Raw genomic sequence first — 21,596 nt, 5'->3', positions numbered from 1 at the left:
ACGAAAGCCGCTCGGGCGAGAGCCCGCCCCGTCATCCCCACACAAGCACCGCCCCGCCCCGCCCCGCCCCGCCCCGCGGTGACGTCACCGAGGCTGCAGGTGACGCTGCGTCGTGACGTCAGCACGTCCCCGGGGCGGCGAGCAGGTACACAAGATGGCGGCGCCCGACGGCCGGACCGGAGAGGGCGGTGCGGTGCGGCTGGCGTAGGGCCGGGCGGTGGGCAGGGGCTGCGGGGACTGTTGCGAGCCAGGGGCTGGCAGGTAACGAGCGGGCCTGGCGAGGGGAGGGGGGCGGCGGAGGCGTTTCACCATCCTAGGCCGGTGGGCTCCGGTTCCCTTCCTCCCGTCGAGAAGCTCCGGGCCGCGGCCCCTCCTCGGGCTCACCGCTCTTTCGCCGTGCCGGAGCTCCGCTGCCGCTTCTTCTCGCCGTCCCGCTGTGATTCAGCAGCAGCGGGGCCTGGCCGCGCCGCGCTGGCGATGCTGGCGTAGGGCGGCTCCCAGGGCAGCGGGATCAGGCCCGGCGGTGGCTCCTCTCGGTGGCTCTCCGTAGTTCCGGCGCCTGTCCGAGTGCTTCCCCGCTGTGAATTTGCTTCCTCGGAGCTGTTCGAATTCGGGTAAAGGGTGTGTGCCCGCCGGGGAAAGGTGGCTTCCTCGCCAGATCTTGTGTGGAAAGTCCTTTTCTGGTTTGGATGGGCTGAGTGCTTCTGTGGCTTTTGTCGAGTTTTCCTTCGGGTCGGTTGTTAATTTGTGGTGTCTGCATTGTGATAACCGTAACACTCAGCCCTCCCTTTGCTGTCATGTGTCTGCTCTGTTCCCTCGAGTCTCTGCAGGCTGAAGAGCTGAAGTCTTGTTTATTGTATGGGTGATAGCTCTCTTTATCTCACTTTGTGCTCGTTACCTATTTCTGGCTCGTTTCCAGTTCTTCCTCTTCTGAGTTGAAGAGAGGGCTGCATGTTCTGTATTGGAGATGCACACATACTGTGGATGTACGCCATAGTGTAAGAATACTTCATTTTTGTAGTTTTTAACTTCCTGATAATGCCTTATGTGCTGTTAGCTTGCATTCACTCAGATACTTTTTTAACACTTTGATGAAGGTACTTAATGTAACTTGAGGGTTGTTTTTCTGATCTTTGGTAGCCTAAAGTCTCTCATTTAAAAGGAAAGTTAGGATTGTTTCCTTATAAGTAAGAGAAATTACAATTGTTGGAAGTGAGTAATTGTTTGATAAAGTATTTTTATTCCCCATATCACTTAAAATCCTAAACAAGGCAAAAAAAAAAAACGCAGAAAGAACTGGAAAAATTCTGCCTCGTTAGAGCAGAAATAAGCAGGTGGACTCTGGCACTTTGCTTCACAACAGATGTAGCTGTTGTTTGGGATTTGATAGAAATACAGTTGTGACAGATAGAAGTACTTTGATGCGGATATTCATAGATAAGCATTGCCAAATTACAAACAGCTCTTCCTTCAGACTTCAGTGTCTTTGCTACTGATAGAAGGCACTGGCATCTCACAACTTGTTATAGGGTGAATAGGCTTTTGTGGGAGCTTGGCAGGGAGGAATCTATTCCAACTTGTGGTTAAGAGTGTGAAGGAAAAAAGAAGTGGTTCTGCAGTTAGCTACCTGCCTCATCTTCCATGCCTCGTCATCCTTGGAGTGTGGAACTTTATCGTAATGCAGGCACTCCCATAACTGCTTACTTCCTTAAAGCTGGCCATACAGATCTGACCTCTCTGAGTTGCAGCAATATTTTTTTTTTTTCCAAGGAAAAGGGGAAAAACATTTTTTGATGCATCCTTTCTTCTCTGTACAGAACAGAGCTATGTGCATAGCTCTGTGTCAGCTGAGGAGGGTGTGTGTGGTAGTGGGCTGATGTATGCCAGGCTGTGTGCTGTATGTTGTTAGGGGAGCGTTTGTTTTCTGCAGTATGGCGGTGGCAGTGTTGCTGGATGACTTCAGCTTTTTTTTCCGTAAAAACTGACTTGTAATTTGTAAGTGCCCCTGACACTTTGGAGCACTGCTGCAAAAGAGTCACTTAAACGTTTTAGGCAATGTATCGATCCTAAGAATAGGGGAAGAGAAAATATAATCTTTAACTTCATTGTTGCTAGCTCATGGATTTGGTCTCAAAAGCAAAACTGAAAGTGATTGCACCTTTTTCTTCTCATTGCTGTATCTGGTCTGCAGTATTTTTTTCCTCTCCCGTGTATGCAATATGGAGCAAAGGAATCAGGACAGAAGTCACTTCTAAGAAAAGAGATTTAACACAAGTAAAATGGAAGCTGAAACACAGTTACCTGGAACATCATGCAGAAAGCTGTGAAGTCTTATATATAAGATTTATGAATGAATAATAAGAATGTTATTTTCTCTTTATCAGAATTTCTGTGTTCAGACTATTTTAATATGTTGAGCTGCTATTCAGCTATGAGATTTATTAATTTACTTGTTAGTTGATAGCTAGCAAAAACCTTAACGATTAGAAACTATCAAAGACACGTGGAAGAGCTCCATCTCCATTGTTCTAATAGTACCTTGCAGAGCTCAATACTTGTTATCTGAAAGACAAAAGCCTTTCATTTGGAGAAGACCAGTCAGGTTTCAGGAGCAGCCCAGCAGGCCATCCCATCTAACATTGTCACATTGACAGCCTGAGCTGTTTTGCTCAGACACTTTTGTGGCAAAAGTACAGTAATGCCGCAGTAGGCACTACCTTACTTGTTTTTAATTCCATTAGCTGATGGCTTTGTGGTGCTTACACAAACTTTAGTGACTTCAGGGCATTAAACAGTCCTGACACTACCCAATCTCCATGTCATAAGCTTTTTGTCATCAGCTTGTTCTGCGTTTCACAGTTGGTAACAGCATGTATATTTCGATAAACTGATATGTGAGGAAATTTAGTTCTAATTTATAACAGGAACTGTGATCCACTTTCTCTGTTATTTTGTTTCTTACATAATTTCTTGCAGTCTTTTCTTCTGTAAATTGCAGACCTGAAACTATTAAATCCTTACTTAAAGAATCTTCACATAAAGGCATTACGGTCTACTTAAAATGGCCATTGTAATTCAAATCAGTGACAGTGTAAAAATGGTCTCATGGTGCTATAACTGAAAAGCTCTGGAATATGTTTTTGAAATGAGTTTTTTAGAGGAAAGGGAACGGTGGTTGTTTACAAGATAAAAATAGCTTTCTGGTTTTAAAAAGTAGGTCTTCTGGGGTGTATCAGGGGGTGATTTATTTTCTCTGTATTGTTTACTTGTACTGGTAACAAGGAAGGCAATAGCATCTAATAGCATGTACTGGATCTAATAGCATGTACCACTCTACAGTCAATCTTTGCCCTTGAGGGGAGAGAAGGCCTTACAGAGAGATCTCGACAGATGAGCGCTGGACAGTCTCCAATAGCATGAAGCTCAACAAGAGCAACTGCTGGGTTCTGCACCCAGGAAGGAGCGGCCCTGGCTGCAGGTCCGGTCTGGGGGATGAGAGGCTGGAGAGCAGCGCTCAGAAAGGAGGGAAGGGTCTGGAGGGCAAGGGGTGTGCAGGGCAGCTGAGGGCCCTGGGTGTGCTGGGCACAGGGCGGAGGAGCGGAGGGGAGCCTGATGGCGGCTGCAGCTCCTGACAGGGAGCGGAGGGCAGCGCTGAGCTCTGCTGTGTGACAGCGACAGGGCCGAGGGAACGGCATGGAGCTGCGCCAGGGGAGGGCCGGGGGTGGGGAAAGGCTGTGCACCAGAGGGCGGTGGGCACGGCTGGAGCGCCAGGAGTGTTTTGTCAGTGCTCTCAGATACAGCGTTTGAATTTGGGTGGTCCTGCATGGAGCCAGGAGTTGGTATCGACAGTTCACGTGGTTGCAGTCAATTTAGGCGTGCTCTGTGATTCTGTGCTTGGGATTGCTGTTGATCAATGCAAGCATGAGCTCGCTGTTTTTCTGTTAGCTACCTAAGTGGGTAATCACTTCTGGTATGCTAGCGCTCTGCTTTATGCTTTGACCCTCTGGCTTGGTTTGAATAAGCTCATGTTCTGTTCCCCTAGTGACCTTTTACAGTCAGCATAGTCTTGATTGAGGCCTTCTAGAATAATCTGAGCAGTGTTTTTTTTTTTTCTTTTATTTCTCTTAAATGGCAAATAATTCTAGATTTTTCTTACGTGGGTAAAGGAAAGTTTTCCTTAAATGCAGGAAAGTACTCCTTGAGGAAGGAACAGCTTGTATGTCTACATGAGCATTTGTCTCTTCCTGAGGCTGTAAGCCTTTTTCAGAAGTTTATGCTGTGTTTGCTTAAAACCTAGAAGTATACAAAGGAGTAACAGTGCTGAAACTTAGTTTTAAATCCATAGAAGGGAAGGTTGATTCAAAATGTTCTGTTGTATCAATAGAATTACTTCTATACAGACTGAGTACAAGCTGTGAATTCCCATTTGAAGTCTCTCAGTTGCATTGTGTGTGGAGAGCTTGGATCAGAGCAACTCTTAAATGGGAAAAACAGAGGATGAATCCTATACAGGAAGCAGTCAGTTCAAGTGGAAGATGGTCCTAATATGAATATACTTAAGCTGCCCAGGTAGTCAGATTTGAGGAAAGTAGTAATGAACTAAATTGTATTAGTTGTGAGCTCTCCGTCTCGATTATGTTGCTGGAGGTCAGTATTCACCATAGCTATGTACTAGATCCTGTCAAATAATTGACTTAAGTCCTTTTCTGATTTACGTTTGTGCTGTTTGGCATCTTTGGGGTCACAGCAGATGAAGAGTGACTGGTGAGATTTATTCCCTCTCCTTGGAATGCTGGATTTCTAAGTGTCTCTGTATTGTCATTGTGCTGTGACAAGTGTTAGTGCTGTGCTTAATTGAGACGTGGAGCTTGTGTGTTCAGTTTGATTTTTCTTCATCAACTTGACTCCAAAATCAAATTAGATTCATAGTTTACAAACGCTCTGTGAAGTTGTTGTCAGAGGATATGTCTTTCCTTTTCCAATACAGCAGAGCTATCTTGGGTTCCACCCTAATGACTAATGCTGTCATGTGGCATCTTTGTAGAGTAATGTATAATAATTTGAAAAAGAAATATAGGAGCTCCTTCTAAATGGGAGAGGAATTTCTAATAATAAAATCACTGTTAATTATCTGGGATAAAATTTGGTGGTGAAAAAGCATAGAGAAGCTTTATCGTCTGTGACAGGAATGTTCTTAATCTTATAATTGTTAGATCACCACAAGCCATTTTTTTCTAGAGTGTTTGTCTTCTTGGTTTAAAAATAATACAAATAAAACAAAGCCGAAGGGTTATTGACTATCATTTTGATTGCTTGTATTCATAATAACATACAACTTTTTAACTGAGCATTCAGAAAGTACTTAAGGTTCTTTTTTTGGGAAGCTGATGTACCCGAAGTCAGGCATGCATTTGATTTTTAGGAGTGGAAATGTATGGCAAAACAACAGTAGTACAAAGTAACTTTTTAGTTTTCAAAGAGTAATGAACCATCATGATTTAAGGTAGCAGATTTCTGTAATTAGTGCGTGCCTTTGAGATTTCTGAGCTCCTAATAAACCAAGATTAGTTATTAAACTAGCTGTAATTCTGTCAGTGGTCATTGGCTGATGGGACTTTGTACCTGCAATTAATTTACATCCAACCACTCACTATTTGAAGTGCCACCTTCCACATACTATCCTGAAGGATAGCTTAAAGAAAATGTTTGGGTGAGAAAATTATTTTATCAAGTTTGAACCAGTCATTTTTGCCATTTTTAATCTGTATCACTCTCAGGCTTTGGAGAGAGAGAGAGAGAGAGACGATGCATTTTGGGACTCAGAAACAGCAGAGAGTCTCATATAATGTTACAGTGACTGTCTCAGATGGATCAGAAATGCTGAGATGGGATGCAAAATGCTGTTGCTTTGAGCGAGTGAACTATCTGTGAAAGAACTAGTGTTAGCTTGTATCTTGACAGGCGGTGGTTTTCAACTTCTGTAAAAACTGGCTTCCTTCTTGTTTGCAGAAGGGAGTTTAGTGCATGATTTCTGTAACTTGCCCGGAGTTCTTTGGCTGTCTGCTAAAACACCTGTAAATGCATATAATGTTGCATATAATTCTAGGCTGCTGAATGCCTGAGCTTGTTGATGTGACTTCTTGGCAAAGCAAGGGCAAATAGAGACAGTAAGGAGCTTGTTGCTTGAAGGTAACAATGTTCGAATTGGCTTTATTCGCAAAGGGAAAGCTTGCAAATCCAAGTGCAAATGGAAATGTGAAACTGTGTGTTCAGTAATATTTCAAATTGAAGATGTTCAACTGGAAATGTCATGGTATTTACAGCTTACAAGAACCCACAAGTATGTTGTGTGACATAAGGTAAGAGAAGTTAGACTAAGGTAAAGGAGCTGGCTTTGTGAGCAGCTAGGTGGTCTAAGCTGCTTTTGGAGCCAGGGATGAAAGGCAAAATGGTTGTACTACAGCTGTTTGTGTGACCTAATGCAATCCTTTTAATGTCTGAATGCACATACTATGCTATAAAAAATAAATTTGGAAGGTCTGCCACTCTTCTGAGGTGTTTTATTTGTGTTGCAGTGTTGGGCTGATGAAAAAATTCTGGTTCTCTTGCTCTTTGCTCTCCAGGAAATAGATGTTTGAAATATGCAATTCTTCAGTGCAGGGGTTTGGCAGTATTCTGTATAAACTGCTTCCACCCACCAATTTGGAGACTTTCTCTCCGAGCTGGGAGAGAAGTTGTGTGTATATTTTATTACAATCCTTCTCTGTAATTTGACGTTATTACAGTAATGTGAATGTGGTGCTTCTGTTATTAGGCAGCACTGGATTTATTTGCTACATTGAATCCGGCATGGGTTAGTGAAAAAGAGGACTGATTTTTCAAGGGTTATCATCTCAGTTGAAGAATGGCCAACTCATATAGACTTTCCTCTTTTTTTTTGGTTTTAACTGATGGTGGTTCAATGAGCAGATCTGCATATTGTTAACAGTCTCATATTGCTGCTGATCTGTTACTGTTGGACATTTGAGGAGGAAAAGCCGTGGATAGTACTGTTGGATGGTCACGTGGCAATCTCATCCAGCACCCTATTCCATCTAGCTTTATAAAAATTGCATTGATGCAGCTGAGTCAGATCTGTCAAAATGTCCTGAGGAAATGAAGCTAATGCATCTCTGAAGGCTTCTTTTGAATTTAAAATGAGCCATTTCCATTCAGTTATTCATTTCTTTTAGTGTTTTGGGGGGTTGCACTAGTTAGCAGTGCTGCTGGAGTGCTTGTTATATTAAATGTCTTCTACCACCCAAGCAAGCTGGAGATGGTGTAAAACAAAATTGCAAACTTCAATGAGTTAGAGGTAGCCCGAACTTAATTTCTAAGTTCCTAAATCCTGTTTCATGTTATCAGTCCAGAAGAACACCCTTTTAAATTTTTTTACAGTAAGATGGAAAACTGGAAGAGTGATTTGATACAGGATATTGTGGGAAAGAGGCATTGGACCAAAATGGAGAGAAAGCAGTGAGATTCCTGGGATAGCTGTGGATGTAGGATTCAGGAAATGCGAGTTGTGTTGTGGCACAACCAGAGCAGGATGACTGTGGGAATGCAGTTTAATATTTGAACCCTGTTCCTTGCACCTACAAAACAGGGCTGTGTTCAGTACATTTAATTGGGAGTAAAACTGTTTTGAAGTGTTCAAGAATGATATAGTGCTGGAGACAAAATGATTTTCTGTTTGAAGTAAAGGTAGTGAAATGAAAATGTGTGTGAAAGTGTATTTGGTTCTGGACGGTATGTCCTTCCAGACTGTATTGGACAGCAGTGTATTTCAGTGGTTATGGTTTTGTTTCACTTTTCATTCCTCTTGAGCATGTAAAGGTGAGCTTAGCAACTGAAGCATTACTGAAACGTGTCTCAGGGACAGACTCAGCTCTATCTCAGAAGGTGACAGCTGCTAGCATGTTTGTGCACCTTAACCATGAGTAAGTTCAGCTGTGACAGTTGCACAGATGTGCAGAATCTTCTTCATGTTGCATGTGGCTTCCTTCCCTGAACTCTTTGGTCTGTTGTTGGACTACAGACTGAGCCTTATTTCCACTCAGAGTCCTAAATCCAGAGACCTTTCCTGTTTGAGTTCAAACTGCAGCACTGCAAGGAAGGACTCTGTTTCAGAACCGGAGCATGGGACTTTCAGGGGGCCAAGCAGATCCTTGTATTCTGTTTTTGTAATAAGTCAACTACTGTGGCTGAGAACAGTCTCAGTTGGACTTCTCTGCACAAAGCTAAACTTCTACTTTTCTGTACTAGACAAACTCAGAGAAGACAGCTTAAATTCCTGTGCTCCAGATGAGTTCAAATCCAGAAGTGTAATTAATGTGGGCAGCACTGTTTTGCTGGGTCTGTTCTGATGTCTACTGTTGGTTTTATGTGTCAGTGTTTATTTTTGGTACCAGGTGGTGATACTTCTGTCCTGTGGGTTTCTGAAGAGCAAGACATAATCTTTGCTATGAACTTCACTCTTTCTTCAAGTTTGCTAGCCTCTTCAAGAAACAACTGAGGTGTAAGCATTCACTTTTAAAAGTTTTTTACTCTTTATGAGGTTACACATGTATTTCATGTTTAATCAAAACTAGTGGAACCTATTTATTTGAAACACAACTTTTGGTAGCAGGATTTAATTCAGTGTTGACTACTGATGTAATTTTGTTTCTGGATCATTTTTTCTAATGGCATTCAGTCCTAAAAGAACTGGCTTGGAAAAAAATGAAAGCAGACTTAGTTGGTGCTGTGACTGGAAAGGAAACATTTGAGCCTTGGCTAAATAAGAACTGATTTTATTGGTTTTTGTATGCTTGTGACTTAAAGATGATTGTGTTTGTAGTGAAGTGCAGTCTTCTAGTCAATATTAGCCCCAAAATTCATTTGATCCTGGTCTAGGTTTGCAGAACCAGTAAGTGCATTCCTACTGCTCTCTGTTCAAGCATCATTGTGATGGGGCCTTTTTTTTTTTTTTTTTTTTAGTGGCTTGACTCGCTTATATTTCCATCTGTTCTCCTCTTTTGCTTTAATTTGGAAATTAGTGTGGCACTGCTTAGACCTCAGTGGAGTGAACTTGTTATGGCTGAACCCTTCAAATGGCTGAATACCACACAGTTGTTTGCTCACTCCCTCCTTTCCCAGTGGGACTGGGGAGAGAAAAGGGGAAAAAAAAGCCGGTCTTTCTCAGAGCCTTGGCTTTTAGCAGCAGATGTAATCATTGGCGTGTTACCTACTTTGTTTTTCTCTTAGAACTGAAACACAACATCATACCAGGTGCTCTGAAGAAAACAATTCCATCCTGCTGAAACAAAGACACATGTGAAGATCACTGAAGGGAGCATTCACCTTGAACAATAATCAGTTTTTTCCCTGTCTGTAAGTCCTGCAGCACAGCAGAACCTAAGATCTTTTCAGCTGGATTTTTCTGTACGTGCTTATCTTGTCTCTGTCTCGATCAGAAGGATTGAAGGAAGAGAAATACCTACTGGCTAATGAGAAAATGAGTTTGCACTCAAAGCTGAAACTGTACCAGTGTAACATCTTGATTTGTGGAGTAAGTGACTTAAAACCAAAGAAGTTGTGCAAAAATGAAGGCTGTCACAGTGGTGGCACTGGTCGTGGCATTCACCCTTCTCTCATAAGCTTAATTTGCTGGAAGGCTCAAGCTGTGTGTTTTTCTAAGCTGGTTTGCAGAATAGCCCTATGATGGGCTCTTAGGTACTTCAGTGATTGAAAATTTTGAGAATGTCTGCTCTTGTGCAGCATGTGTAATCAGTGAGAGAAAAACAGATGTTCTGGTAGTGAATAGAAGAGTTTCTTGGAAAAGGCAGCGCTGAGAGCTTGGTGGAAGCTTTAAATGGTGGCTTCTGAATTCAGTGAGTGTACCGGGAATTTGGATTCTCAGAATGTGGCTCTCGTAGCTGAGGAAAATGAGGCCTGATGTGGAAAGCAGTGATGTCAGGTGGCTGGGAGAGTTTAGCAGTGTTAACCACACTGTGGGAGCAGTGCTACAGGGAACGGGAGGAGGCTTTCAGTGGCCTTGCATATTTAGGCTGCTTGGGCTGGGGGTGCAGTGAGGATTTGAAGCAGTGGCTTCCGCACAGGATTTTAGCACAGCAGGCAGGGTTGTTTGTAGGTGGAATGATTAATTCAACAGAATGTTTTCTGTCAGTAGCATGCTGAGTTTTGTGGAGGGAATAAAGGGAATAATAAGTGCATGGTGAGAGTGGGTAGTGCATGTGACCAGGGTGTGAGAGGAAGAACTGGTGAATATGTAGTGGTCTAACACTGTTCCCTTTATTCTTGCGCAGCACAAAGCACACGTATTTTACTGAGGTTTTAATATATGAAAATGGCAACTGCTGTTTGACCTGCTAGCAGATAGTTGATTTTAAAACTTTAGTCCTTCTAATTTCTTGCTGTTTTTTTCATCTGCTTTGCTTGAGTAATTCCATAAGAATTTTTTTCACCAAATTTTTAATCAAAAAGGAAAAGTCGCAATAAATTATGCCACTTTTATTATAAACATTTACAAGAAAAACTAGCATGAATATAGCTTTCTTTGGAATACATTTTTTTTAATGTCAGTTGTTATAGTGCTAAAACGCATTGAGTCTTGGTTAATGTTGATGAAAAGAATACAAATTACTTTCTGCAATATGAGCAGAATTATTGTGTTGGCATTGAGAGCAGGTCCTGGCATTGTGCACCATGTTGAACCCTTCTAGGCAATAGAAGACCAACTATTTGTATAACTCTCTTGATCAAAGAACATAAGAAAAACCTCAAAACTGCGCAAGTATTAAAAAAGGAGTTCTGTAGAAGAGTAATACAGCTCTGTCAATGCAGTGTTGACAGCATAGGAAGAATGTCTAGCACACCTCATTCATGATTAGGAAGAGGCTGAAGTATTAGTATTCAAGTACTTTATAGCTAGCTTGTTGCATATTGAAATATCACTGCCACAAGGAGAGTAACATTTTAATCAGCTTAAGCTGCTCTGGATTCTGGACATGCATTCTAGATGTACAGGACACTCCAAAATTTTTTCATGTGTGTTTACCAAAAGAACAGGGTAAGTGGAGTATTTTGTTGAAACTAATAGCTTTTTTTCTAACATGAAAAGGGTCATATTGAAGTGCTGGCTTTCTTCTTACATGCATTAGTTACAGAATGTGCTTGGCACTATCTGTGCTGAGATTACCGTTCTGGATGTAATTTGTTCATAGTGGTATCACATCAGGTGTCAACAGATCCAAAGTAGCTGCATTTGGCACAGGCTTTTAGATGCTTTTCACCTGGATTTCATGTTTTCAGAAGTGTTAGGTATTTGCTGTCTAAAGCTTTAAATATAGGGAAATATTAATTAAAAGCAGTTGTCCTGCTTATCAAATTTAGGTTTTGTTTCCTTACTGTGTTGTGAGATTACTGTAGCCCTCACTGGTCATTTAAGTGCTGGATCATTTTCTCAGCCACTGTAGAGCTTTTCCTTATTTCTGAGTGTGGCATAGGGCCTTATTGCCCAAATACACAGTCATGGTCTTAAAAAGCACCATAGGACTGTATCATCAGATACGAGCATCACGTCCTTAACCATTTCAAACAGTACGTGCTTTTGACAAGAGCAGTGTCTTTAATGAGCAAAGTGGAACCTTAGAGAAGGATTGCTTCTGAACTGTGATTGATGTTAATGCAGTGAATCCATATGGAACAGCAAAGTGAGAGATGCAATACTTTTTTGTTTGGAAGAGAGCTGTCTTCCAGTTTAACTTCCCCTTGACTGATGATACTGAAGCAGACGGTCTGATTGCCCTCTATGTTATGCTAAGCTACTGAAACATTTAAAAAATCAGTTTCTCCTAATTTTTATCACTATTAGGAAAAGGCTATTCAGCATCTGCATGTAGAAGCCCTTACTGGATGTTATTGCCATCACTGAAGAGTGTTGTCTCATAATTTGCTAACATGATGTGCAGATAGATTTACTCTTCAGGGGCTCTTTTCTCACTGTCCTTCCCATTAATGCATTCTACATACACACTTTTTTAAAGAACTGCTCTATTAGTTCCTGTCCCTCTGCCCTTCAATCATTGCCCTGAAAATAACAAGTTGAATTAATTTGATGTTACAGACTGTCTTTCAAATTCTAGATCTTTCTTCAGAATGCTGAGATGGTTGAAATGTGGGGTTTGTATGCCGCAGGGGTATCTTATCCCTGCTCCTATACACCCTATTATTCTCTTTGTAATTTCTGTTCTGCATTTGGTTAAACATATGATGAACACTTGTATCCTGTAAGAGGAAGACGTCACTAGATTTGTTTTAACCGTGGCCATTGGAAATTGAATGAGAAGTTATTTCATTCCCTTTTCTGGTTCACTGAAATCTGGTTTTAAAATGGCTTGATCCAAAGAACTGCTTTCTGTGGCTCAGTGCTGTTGTATGTAATAGAAGTGAGCTTACTGCACTCTGCAGCTTACTAGGCTTACTGTTTGCAGAGCTGTCGGAGGTATAAAGCAGAAACATCTGCAGATTTGGGGGTAAGTCATCAATTTACAAACTTCAGTACCTGAAAGTCAGACATGTTTGTTCTGTGCTGAACTTCTGTCATCAGCTTTTTACTGTCAGCCCACACAGTATTGTGTAGCAATTATTTAACAGGCATAAATGGGAAGCTCTAGTATGAAGATCTTATTTTATCTTAGCAACAGGCACTGTCTAAATCTATAAGTGTCATGTTTAACTATGTAGGGCATCTTGACACTGGCCACAGCCTTTGACTCACACTGAATTTAGTAGTTAGAGTAGAACTTCCAAAATGTTGTCTGAAACTTTCCAGTCCGAGCTCTTTCAGAAGAAAAGGAATGTAGACAGGAATAGAGAGTGAATGGAATATAGAAGTAACTACAATAAAACACAACTTCCCAGCATCAGCTCATTAGTCACTCTTGGTGGTATTTAATTTGTTATTTTTCTCATCTGTTGATGAGCTTGGCTCTTTGGTTTTGTTTCTTTCATGCAGCAAAAGTGTTTAAAAGTTTAAGTGGTGATATGCCAGGTAGACTGTCAGGAGCATCTTCTTTCTCTTGTGCAAGGGAACCCTTATCCATGCAATGTGATTATCTGTGCAAGAAGCAGGAGATGTTTGAAAACTCATGTGTAAGATCTCAAAAGCAGTTGTTCTGCTTTTTTGTTCTTCTCTTCTCCAATTTAAACGAGCCCAGTTCCCTCAACCTTTCCTCACAGGAGAGGTGTTCCAGCCCTCTCATCATCTTAGTGCCCTCCTCTGGACCATTCCAAGAGCTCTGCGTCTTTCTTGTGCTGGGGGCCCCAGGCCTGGACGCAGTGCTGCAGATGGGGCCTTGCAAGAACCGAGCAGAGGAGGACAATCGCCTCCCTCTCCTGCTGACCACCCCTCTTTTAACACAGCAGGAGAGAGTTGGCCTTCCGGACTACAAGTGCACACCGCTGCCTTATGTCCAGCTTCTCATCCAGCAAGAACTGTTTCTTCAAGATTTCCAGCTTGTCTCCTATTTCTGTGCCAGATTTTTCTATCATCAGTTTTGTCTTGACATCTCTTTACTTCTGCACGTGTTTTCTTTTCTTTCCTGTGTTCCCTTCTGTCTTCAGTTTCTAAGGTTCTCTTTCCTCATTCTGGGTTCTACTACTCTGTTTTCGTCTGTCTGTCATGATATCAGGACTGTTTTCTCAAGGTGGTTATGTGAAATATGGGCTTTTCTTGTCGGTATGTTAATACTAGACTACTTCAGTAGCTGCTGAGGTTAGAATTGCTTAGAACTTTCAGACACTTTTAGCCCTGATCTTCTTTCCAGTGGGTTAACTAGAACCAAGGGTTAACTGGAACCATGAATGAAGGATTGGGGTGAAGGACCTGTGGAATTATAGAAGAAAGCTTGTAGGTCTCTATAAGAAGACTTAAAAATATGTAACAAACTTTTAATCCCAGGCTTTTCTGTCACCCAGGGAAGATGCTGAAAATCCCTTCATATAGTAGAGTGGGCTTTCTATTAAGTTAAAACATATAATGAAGTATCCGAATTCTCTATGATAATGTGCCCCAACCACAAATACCCTTCAGCATCTTGTAGTGCCTGGAGATGAAAGGGAACAGTAGTAAAGCTGCAGGGATGAGTTGGAGGAAGGCTTTGGAAGCAAGTCCTTCTGATTTCTGAAAGAGCAGTAATAAAGGTAAGCAAGTCTTCGGTGCCCAGTGCAAAAGCTTTGACCAAGCCAAGATACTGCAAACCCAGAAACACAGCTGTCACATTAGTAACCCTCAGGCTTAAGAGGCTGCAAATATGTATTTCTTTCTTTTTTTTTTTTTTTTTGGTGGCAAGAGAAAGAAGTAAGATGCTTGTAATGGGCTAAATAGCCTACCAAATCTGATTACTCAAGAGATACTGGTTTAACTAAACCCACTTTTCTGAAGAGATGACAAAATGTGGTTGGGAACCTGTTTCAGCATTACTGTGTGCAGTGCCTAATGGTTCTGTTTGCTAACAACAGTTGAAACTGTCTCAACCTGATCCCAAATGTGTCAGTTGCTACTTGGAGCAGCTAAACATCTTTAGACACCCTTTCTTTAAGGGAACATCTGTGAGGGTTACATTCTTATGGATGTGCAAGAGAAACTTGAAGAACAGGACCTTGTTTGGGGACGATGGATGTGAAAGTTAGATCTGTTCCATGTTGTGGTTGGAGTGTTGTTGGCTGCTGGTGGGAGTGTGCTGGTTAATTCCTTTTTTGTGAAGGATGCCTGTTGGGTGCTGCAGTCTGTTAGCTGGAGGACTTCAGAAACAGAGCAGCTCTGATCCTATGTCATACATAGCATCAAAGGAGGACTTAGATTGAGTTATTCAGGGAGTTATGCTGTGGTGTTTTAAGAAAGATCTTGTGATATATTTCTAGTACAGCAAAAGAAACAGATCTGTTACTGAATGCACCACAGGCATCCTGGAGCAGGGTTTTAGCTGACTGATCAGCAAGTATTCTGCAGCTCCTTCTAGTTAAATAAAAGCTTTTCCTTGGGATCAGACTGCTCTGTTACGTGCTGCCTGAACATTCCTTTAACATTTTAATCATGGAGTATTTGCTTTATTAACTTCTCAAAAGTTGTTAATGAAATTCCATGGGCACTGGACGAAAAATGTTACCACTACTTCCTTGTGCATGTTAGAAAACTTTATCTTGCTACCAGTTTCTGTGTACCAGCATTGTGTACAGTTGTGTGTTTTACCCACTGCGTTGGGACAAGCGCTGTGTTGTCTGACGGGCTCTGCATACCAAATGTCATAGCATCCCTTTTTAGAGCAACAGGGATTAAACCGAAGAGGATCAGTGTGGTATTTCCAGTAGGAAAAGCTATTCTTAATAGTCCTGCAGGGGAGGCAGGTTGTTCTTGCTCACTGGGTCTGGGAAGGAGCAACTTCTGAGTACTGTGACCTAGAGCTCTGCCTTCCTAATTAATCTGGGTGTTTCTTCTTGTCTCTTTTTTTTTTTTTTTTCTTTTTTGCCACTTAGGTTGTCAGACCCTAGGCTAAATTACTGTCTTAATTATTGACACTGTAAATAAGTTTGTCTATCAGTCTTGGCAATAGGATAAACAAAGCAAGTGTCAGCGGCGTATCCTGTAATCCAGAGATAAGACTATAGAACTGCATAGGATTATGCAACACAGTATGTATAAATTTGCTAAAGCTTTTTCAAAATATTTTTCAGGTTCTAAATGGCTTCTAAGAAGTTGGGATCCGACTCTCACGGTGAGTGGAATTTGTTATCTTTCAATCAGATGAATCTCAGTATTGTTGCTGACTAGAGCCTTGGCTTAGAGAGGCCACAGAGGCTAATTGTTCAGCCTCAGATGAGATTTTTGTTGTAAATGAAGTGCCTTGGCTTCCTCCTTGCATAGTTGCTTGCTGATGCTGTGCCTGTTCTCTAGTTAAACGGAAATAAAGCTGCTGATTACCCTCCATTATCCCCTCCCTCCACTCGTGGCAGACTAATACCTCCCCAAGAATCCCCTTCAGTATTAAAGGTGAACTGTAATTATGGTACTGATATGAAGATCACTGAAGCAATCTCTAATCTGCAGCTTACTCTTATGAAAGTCAAGTGAGCAGTTGGATTGAAAGTTAAGCATTGTGCTTGCTTTTTTCTTAGCAGCGAATTTATTCCTAAACTGGACTTCCATAACTGCAAGCTGTTGAGCTAGATAAGTGAAGAAGACATTTTTGTCTGTGTCTGAGATGTGTGATATCATGCAGATGTTTGGCATTATAAAGAATTACTTTCTTGTACATGTGCTACTCTTAGAAAATGAGATATAGATTTGAAAGGGTTCTTATTTCCTTAGAGACTTAAGTTCAGTTTGTTATATATAATGCAGATCCTTAAAAGAAGTAAATAAAAGCTGCTCTGGGAGGCTCAAATGAAATGTCTAACATGATTGTTGTAGAAAGAATATTTTGTGTCAGAAAAACAGCCTTGATTTTTTCAGGGTAGTCTTTCTGAAAATAGAATACAGAGGCATTGCTCTCCCTCCTGAGCATGTTGTTCTGTCTTGCAAGCATGAAATTGAGGTATGTAGTAAACTTAGATTAATTTAAATACATGTTAAGGATTAATAGAAGTAGTCTACCAAAACTTGATCTTTGGATAGCTGCCTCTGTTGTTGTGGCAATTTACGTCATTATTAGATAACTGCCAACATCAGTTGCTGTTCTCTGGACAGCTTGTCTTTTGAATCCATCTGCTTCCTAACCCAGGCTAGAAGAGACCCTGCTCAGAGATAGAAATAAGCCTGTCTTAAATGTTTCTTAAAACAGTGCAGTTTGGTGGAATATGCCCCTGGCTTCAGAATAATAAGGTCAAAACAGGTGATGCTGTACCATGGCTAACTTGACTACCTTCCTCTGTACCCTCTGTTCCTAATGATATCCTTAACTCTGTCATAGTACTGGTTCTGATTAGTGGAACAGATTCCTTGGCTTATTTCTTGGAAAATCAGCAAGGCAATTTTTTCACTCTTTTCCATAGTTGGGAAGCATCAATCCCACTAATTGATTTTTGACTTAGTGTGAAGCATCTAGTCCAGCAGCTGCATTCTGATCTCTTCATCTGCCTTCAGCTTAGCTTCTGTGACAAGCTGAAATTGGTCAACCAAGTTGGTGGATCTCTTGTACTTATTGTTCAGCTGTGTATTGAGAGTTAGAGGCTGAATTCCAGGAGGTTAAATCACAGAATAGCTGAGTTTTGCAGGGAGCTTTGGAGATCATCTTTTCCAGACCTCTCTTGCTCAAGCTGGGCCACCTGGAGCGGGTTTCTCAGAACCTTGTGCAGATGGGAAGAGGCTGGAGACAACAGAACACGTTTTTTTGTTTCTCCACTCGAGGGGTGATTTGTAACTTTGTAAAATGTAACTCCGTGTGCTGTCTTGTCATCTGGATAACTGGAAGTTCAAGCTTACATTCTAGCAAAAGTGGCATCCAGAAGTATAGCTCTGGTCTGATAAGCAAAAGGACAGATTACATTAAGAGCAACAAGTTAATGTTGCTGTTACGTTGTCTCTTACTCTGTACAATTTAAAAACTTTCCAATCCAGTTTCTGAAAATCACATGACCTTAGTTTGTGTGACCACTAAAACAAAGTTGGTTTCAAAACAGTTTCCAATTCATTACTGGTAACTGCACTTTATCTGAACTGTTCTCATTATGCTGTCACACTGCTTCTATGGATTAGCTGGCAGTTTCTGCATTACTGAAGTGGATAGAAGTCTTTCTCTCACAGCAGTAGTTCCTTGGTCCAGGAGTGTCGTATAGTGTGTGGCATCAGAGAGCAGTCAAGCAGCTACTGTTCTACTGGGGCTGTTCTCACAGAGCCCTCCCTCAGTTTGTCATAAAGCCCTTAAAGAAGATGGAGGAGCTAACATGCTTTTGAAACTATAGTTAGAAAACCTTTGATGGCTTTGCTTAAACCACTGAAATAATGGCTTGTTTACATTGTGTATGGAGGTTCTGCTTATTGTTTTGAATTTGCTGTTTGTGTCCACACACATCAGAGTGTTTAGACAGTATGCACTGCACTGGCTGGTCCCAGAGTCCTGCTAGGACGTGGGTGGCACACATCAGAGTGTTTAGACAGTATGGCCATCTGTTTGAAAAAAAGGATACTTTGCTTACTGCTCAGTTTTTAAGTTTGCTAGGCTAGTGCTGTTCTGGCTGTGTTGGAACAAACTGAGTATTACGTGCTTCATTTCTCTTCGGGAGGACTTCTAGCATTATGGACTCTTCATTGTCAAAATGTCTAGAATATTTTGTGTGTTTCTTGTTTGATATCCTTGTAGCTGAGTTGTGTTCAAGACAACAGTATAGCAGTGTATTAGAAAACTGTCACATTAGGAAGACACTGGGAAGTTTTCTCCTTAGCCTAGCTGCTGGGGTTAAATGAACAGCTGTCAGTTCAGATATAGTCTGTGTTTCTAGTTTTCTTTCTGTGCTAAAACAAACGAAGTTGCTGTATAAACACCACAATGACTAGTGCCTATTTCAGGCAAGCAAGAAAGCCATGTAAGGGAAGGTATCTACCACCTACTGTGTTAATGCCTCTAGTAAGATGCTTATTTGCATACTGTGCAACTGGGGTTGGGAGTGGTGCAAAGAGGTAATCCTGCTTCACTTGCATGCTGCAGTAATCTCTGCTAGAGCAGAACTTGCAGAACTAGTGCCGGTGGGACTAACTGGGGCATGGTAGTTACCAAGCTGGGCTCTCAGCAGTTTGGGGATGTGGTTGTCTCTGAGTCAGCCATAATTTACAGCTATAGTTCAAAGGCTGAAAGAGTTCCTACTTCTGCATGAACACTCTGTCGTATCCAACTTCTCAAATAGTCAGCTCAGGTACTGCTTGGATGTCATAGTGTGAGTGGCCATGAAGGTGTGGTACAGATGCTGTGCCTTACTTGAATGTGTGGTTCTTAGTAAGGGTCAGTGAAGATAGTAACACACAGTGTGTGGGGCCCTTTTCTTGTTCTGGTGGTACAGGTGGCTATTCAGCCTGAGGGTTTCAAAGCTGGAGGAAGAGCCACCCACGTCCTAGCAGGACTCTGGGACCAGCCAGTGCAGTGCATAGTATGAGAGCTCACTTGATGACAGCACATAACATTTAACTCCAAATTAACAGGATATTCCTGTTTTCAAAAGCTGCTTGTCCTCTTGGAGCTTGTGGCTGTGTTACTGTAGATGAGTCAACAGCAAGGGAACACAAATAGTACTTGAACTGTCATCCAAGTATGAAAATGGGTCAGATAAAAATGGCAAGGCACAGCTCACTGAGCAAGAGGCTAGTGCTGAACAACATCCTACATGTTGCCACTTATGCCTAGTTGGATTCATATCATTCCAAGCAAAGTTACGTTCAATGATGTGATGTGGGCTCTCTGGTACACTTCACAGCAGCTTGTGGAAAAGAAACCTTTAAACCTCTGGATTCCTGGAGAAGTTTGAGTTATTGGTGACTCTGCCTTGTGTGATTTGTAGGATGCTTGAAAAGAAAGTTTCTGTCCTAAAAAGCTTATTAAACACTATGTGTGAGTGACAGACATCAAGCACAGATGGAGGACCATGAAGTAAGCCAGTGGCCTCGTTAGAGTGATCATGAATTGGGTGGTGAATCAAGTTAGATCGCCTCATTTGGAAAATCAAAATTACTATACTGAACAGTCTTAAGGTACTTTTCTGTGTTAGTGTTAAAGCCAGTCATTGAGCTACTTTGCTCTTGTGACTGCTTTTGTCCAAATGCTGCTGCTGCTTGTATGCCAGAACTGTTTTTTCCTGGCTACTCTAGAGTTGGGTCATCCTAACGCCTGTTTTGAATGTGGTAAAAAGCAATGGCTCCTTCCACAGAGGTGTAACAAAATGCAGTGTTCAGGGCAGCTTCAGAATCTGGTTGTGTAGGCTTAGGCTAGTCACAAAAGAAGCTCAAATGCCAGGAATATTAACTTCAGCAGCTGCTCAGCTGCTGCGATATTGTAAAAGCGCAAAAAAGTCAAGGGCGAGAGTGTTCTTTGTAAAGAACAAAACTGAAGCAATGAAATCAAAACAGATTCAGTGTTGATGACACAACTTCCTCTGAGTTGAATCACCTTCACCTGATGTAGCTGTGGCAACAGAGGAAGAATCGCTCCCAAATACAGAAATGTGAGGAGTAAATTGAAATGGTGAGGTTTTTGATAAAACTTCTTTTGATTTTTAGGGCCTTTCAGCTATCTTGATGATGTCCCATTTAAGATAGGAGACAAATTTAAAACTCCTGCGAAGGTTGGACTACCCATTGGTTTCTGCCTGCCTGATTCTTTTCAGCTTGTCAGAGAAGCCCAGGTAAGTGATATTTTTTTGCCTATACGGGTCTTGCACATATGATGCTGCAAATTGCTTTTAACAGGTATGCTGTAGTGGCACATCTTACGCCAGTAGTAGCAGAAGATCTGCTGGAATGTATAGTAAGGTAAAAAATATTTTGCATGGTAAGCCATGTAAAAAAAAAAAAAATCTCTGTTTATCAGTTACAAAAATGCATAATGACGTTTATTTTCTTGTATCTACTCCAAAATGAACTATGTTTCTGTGTCTTGGTTAAAGATCTAAATGCTACCCTGATGTTGTTAAAATTAAGCAGTATCTTTTAAGAGGAAGAATTGTCCTCATTCTATGAATGTTTTTGAAGGTAACAGGTATGGCTGTATTTTGTGGGTTCTCAAAGTAATGGCTTGAAGAGATTTTCAGTTCCTGTGCTCTGTGCAATTCTGAGCAGAAATGCTGCACCAGCCGTGCAGCAAAGAGGTTACAGTTTGGTACAGATTTCTTCCAGGTCTTTTAGGGTCATGACTCATACGTAACCATCTGGTAACAAAGATCTTCAAGAGCAAGATGTGGTCCTGGAAATATAGTTGGACTGCTCAGACACCAAAGAATATGAAATTAATAGAACCTGGCACATCTGCCAGTGAGCTTTTCAAAATCACTATGTTTGTAAATTGTATATCTTCCTTTTTAGAGCCTTAGATCCAAGGGAAGGGAAGACTCTTCAGTGTACAGCTGAGATAACAGTTCTCCAGGTTTTCACTGAAGCCCACTATAGATAGGATATGATGCAACATAGTGAGTCTCAGAAAATCCTAGCAAAGGCATAGCAAGCCTTCCTGGTGTGTTGCTCTTTTGAGCTAGGACCTTGCAGTGCTGTTGCAAGAGTAGTCCTGTTTGGTTATGTGACATCATTCTGGTAAGCAGATCGTAATTTTTCTGAGTCACAGGTAGGCTATACCCTGCACATAGCTCATAGGCTTTGTTCTGTAAATGTTCTCTCATTGTTTAGAGGGCACTAAAGATGTTTGGTCTTAATAAGATATTAAAGCTGTAAATATGTTTAGTCTGTTTAGAACTGTGTACTCTGTTTGGCCACTACAGTGGCTCATGCAGTTAATAGTGGTAGCTTATATAAATGTCTCTCTGTGCTAACCCAGCCCTGTAAGAGCTGATGTTAAATGAGG

General features: G+C 41.5%; 1 protein-coding gene across 3 annotated transcripts in view; it reads left to right on the top strand.

Annotated features, from left to right (window-relative positions):
* Positions 1-81: 81 nt before the first annotated feature.
* Positions 82-21,596, top strand: part of UBAP1 (ubiquitin associated protein 1) — a 30,252-nt gene continuing 8,737 nt past the window's right edge. Inside the window, exons 1-3 of one of the 3 annotated variants that reach the window (XM_052670660.1) lie at positions 82-145; positions 15,775-15,815; positions 20,303-20,427. In XM_052670660.1, coding sequence (XP_052526620.1) covers positions 15,782-15,815; positions 20,303-20,427 — 159 coding nt within the window. In that variant the 5' untranslated portion in view covers positions 82-145; positions 15,775-15,781. Of the gene's footprint in view, positions 262-6,423; positions 9,412-15,774; positions 15,816-20,302; positions 20,428-21,596 lie in introns of those variants that run through there. The other 2 variants (XM_052670659.1, XM_052670661.1) reach the window with 2 other exon arrangements.

The sequence above is a fragment of the Tympanuchus pallidicinctus genome, unplaced genomic scaffold (assembly GCF_026119805.1).
Source record: "Tympanuchus pallidicinctus isolate F22 unplaced genomic scaffold, pur_lepc_1.0 scaffold9, whole genome shotgun sequence".
In the NCBI taxonomy this organism is placed as follows: Eukaryota; Metazoa; Chordata; class Aves; order Galliformes; family Phasianidae; genus Tympanuchus; species Tympanuchus pallidicinctus.
Note: the sequence above shows the minus strand (reverse complement) of the source record. Positions and strands in the feature narration are given on the sequence as shown.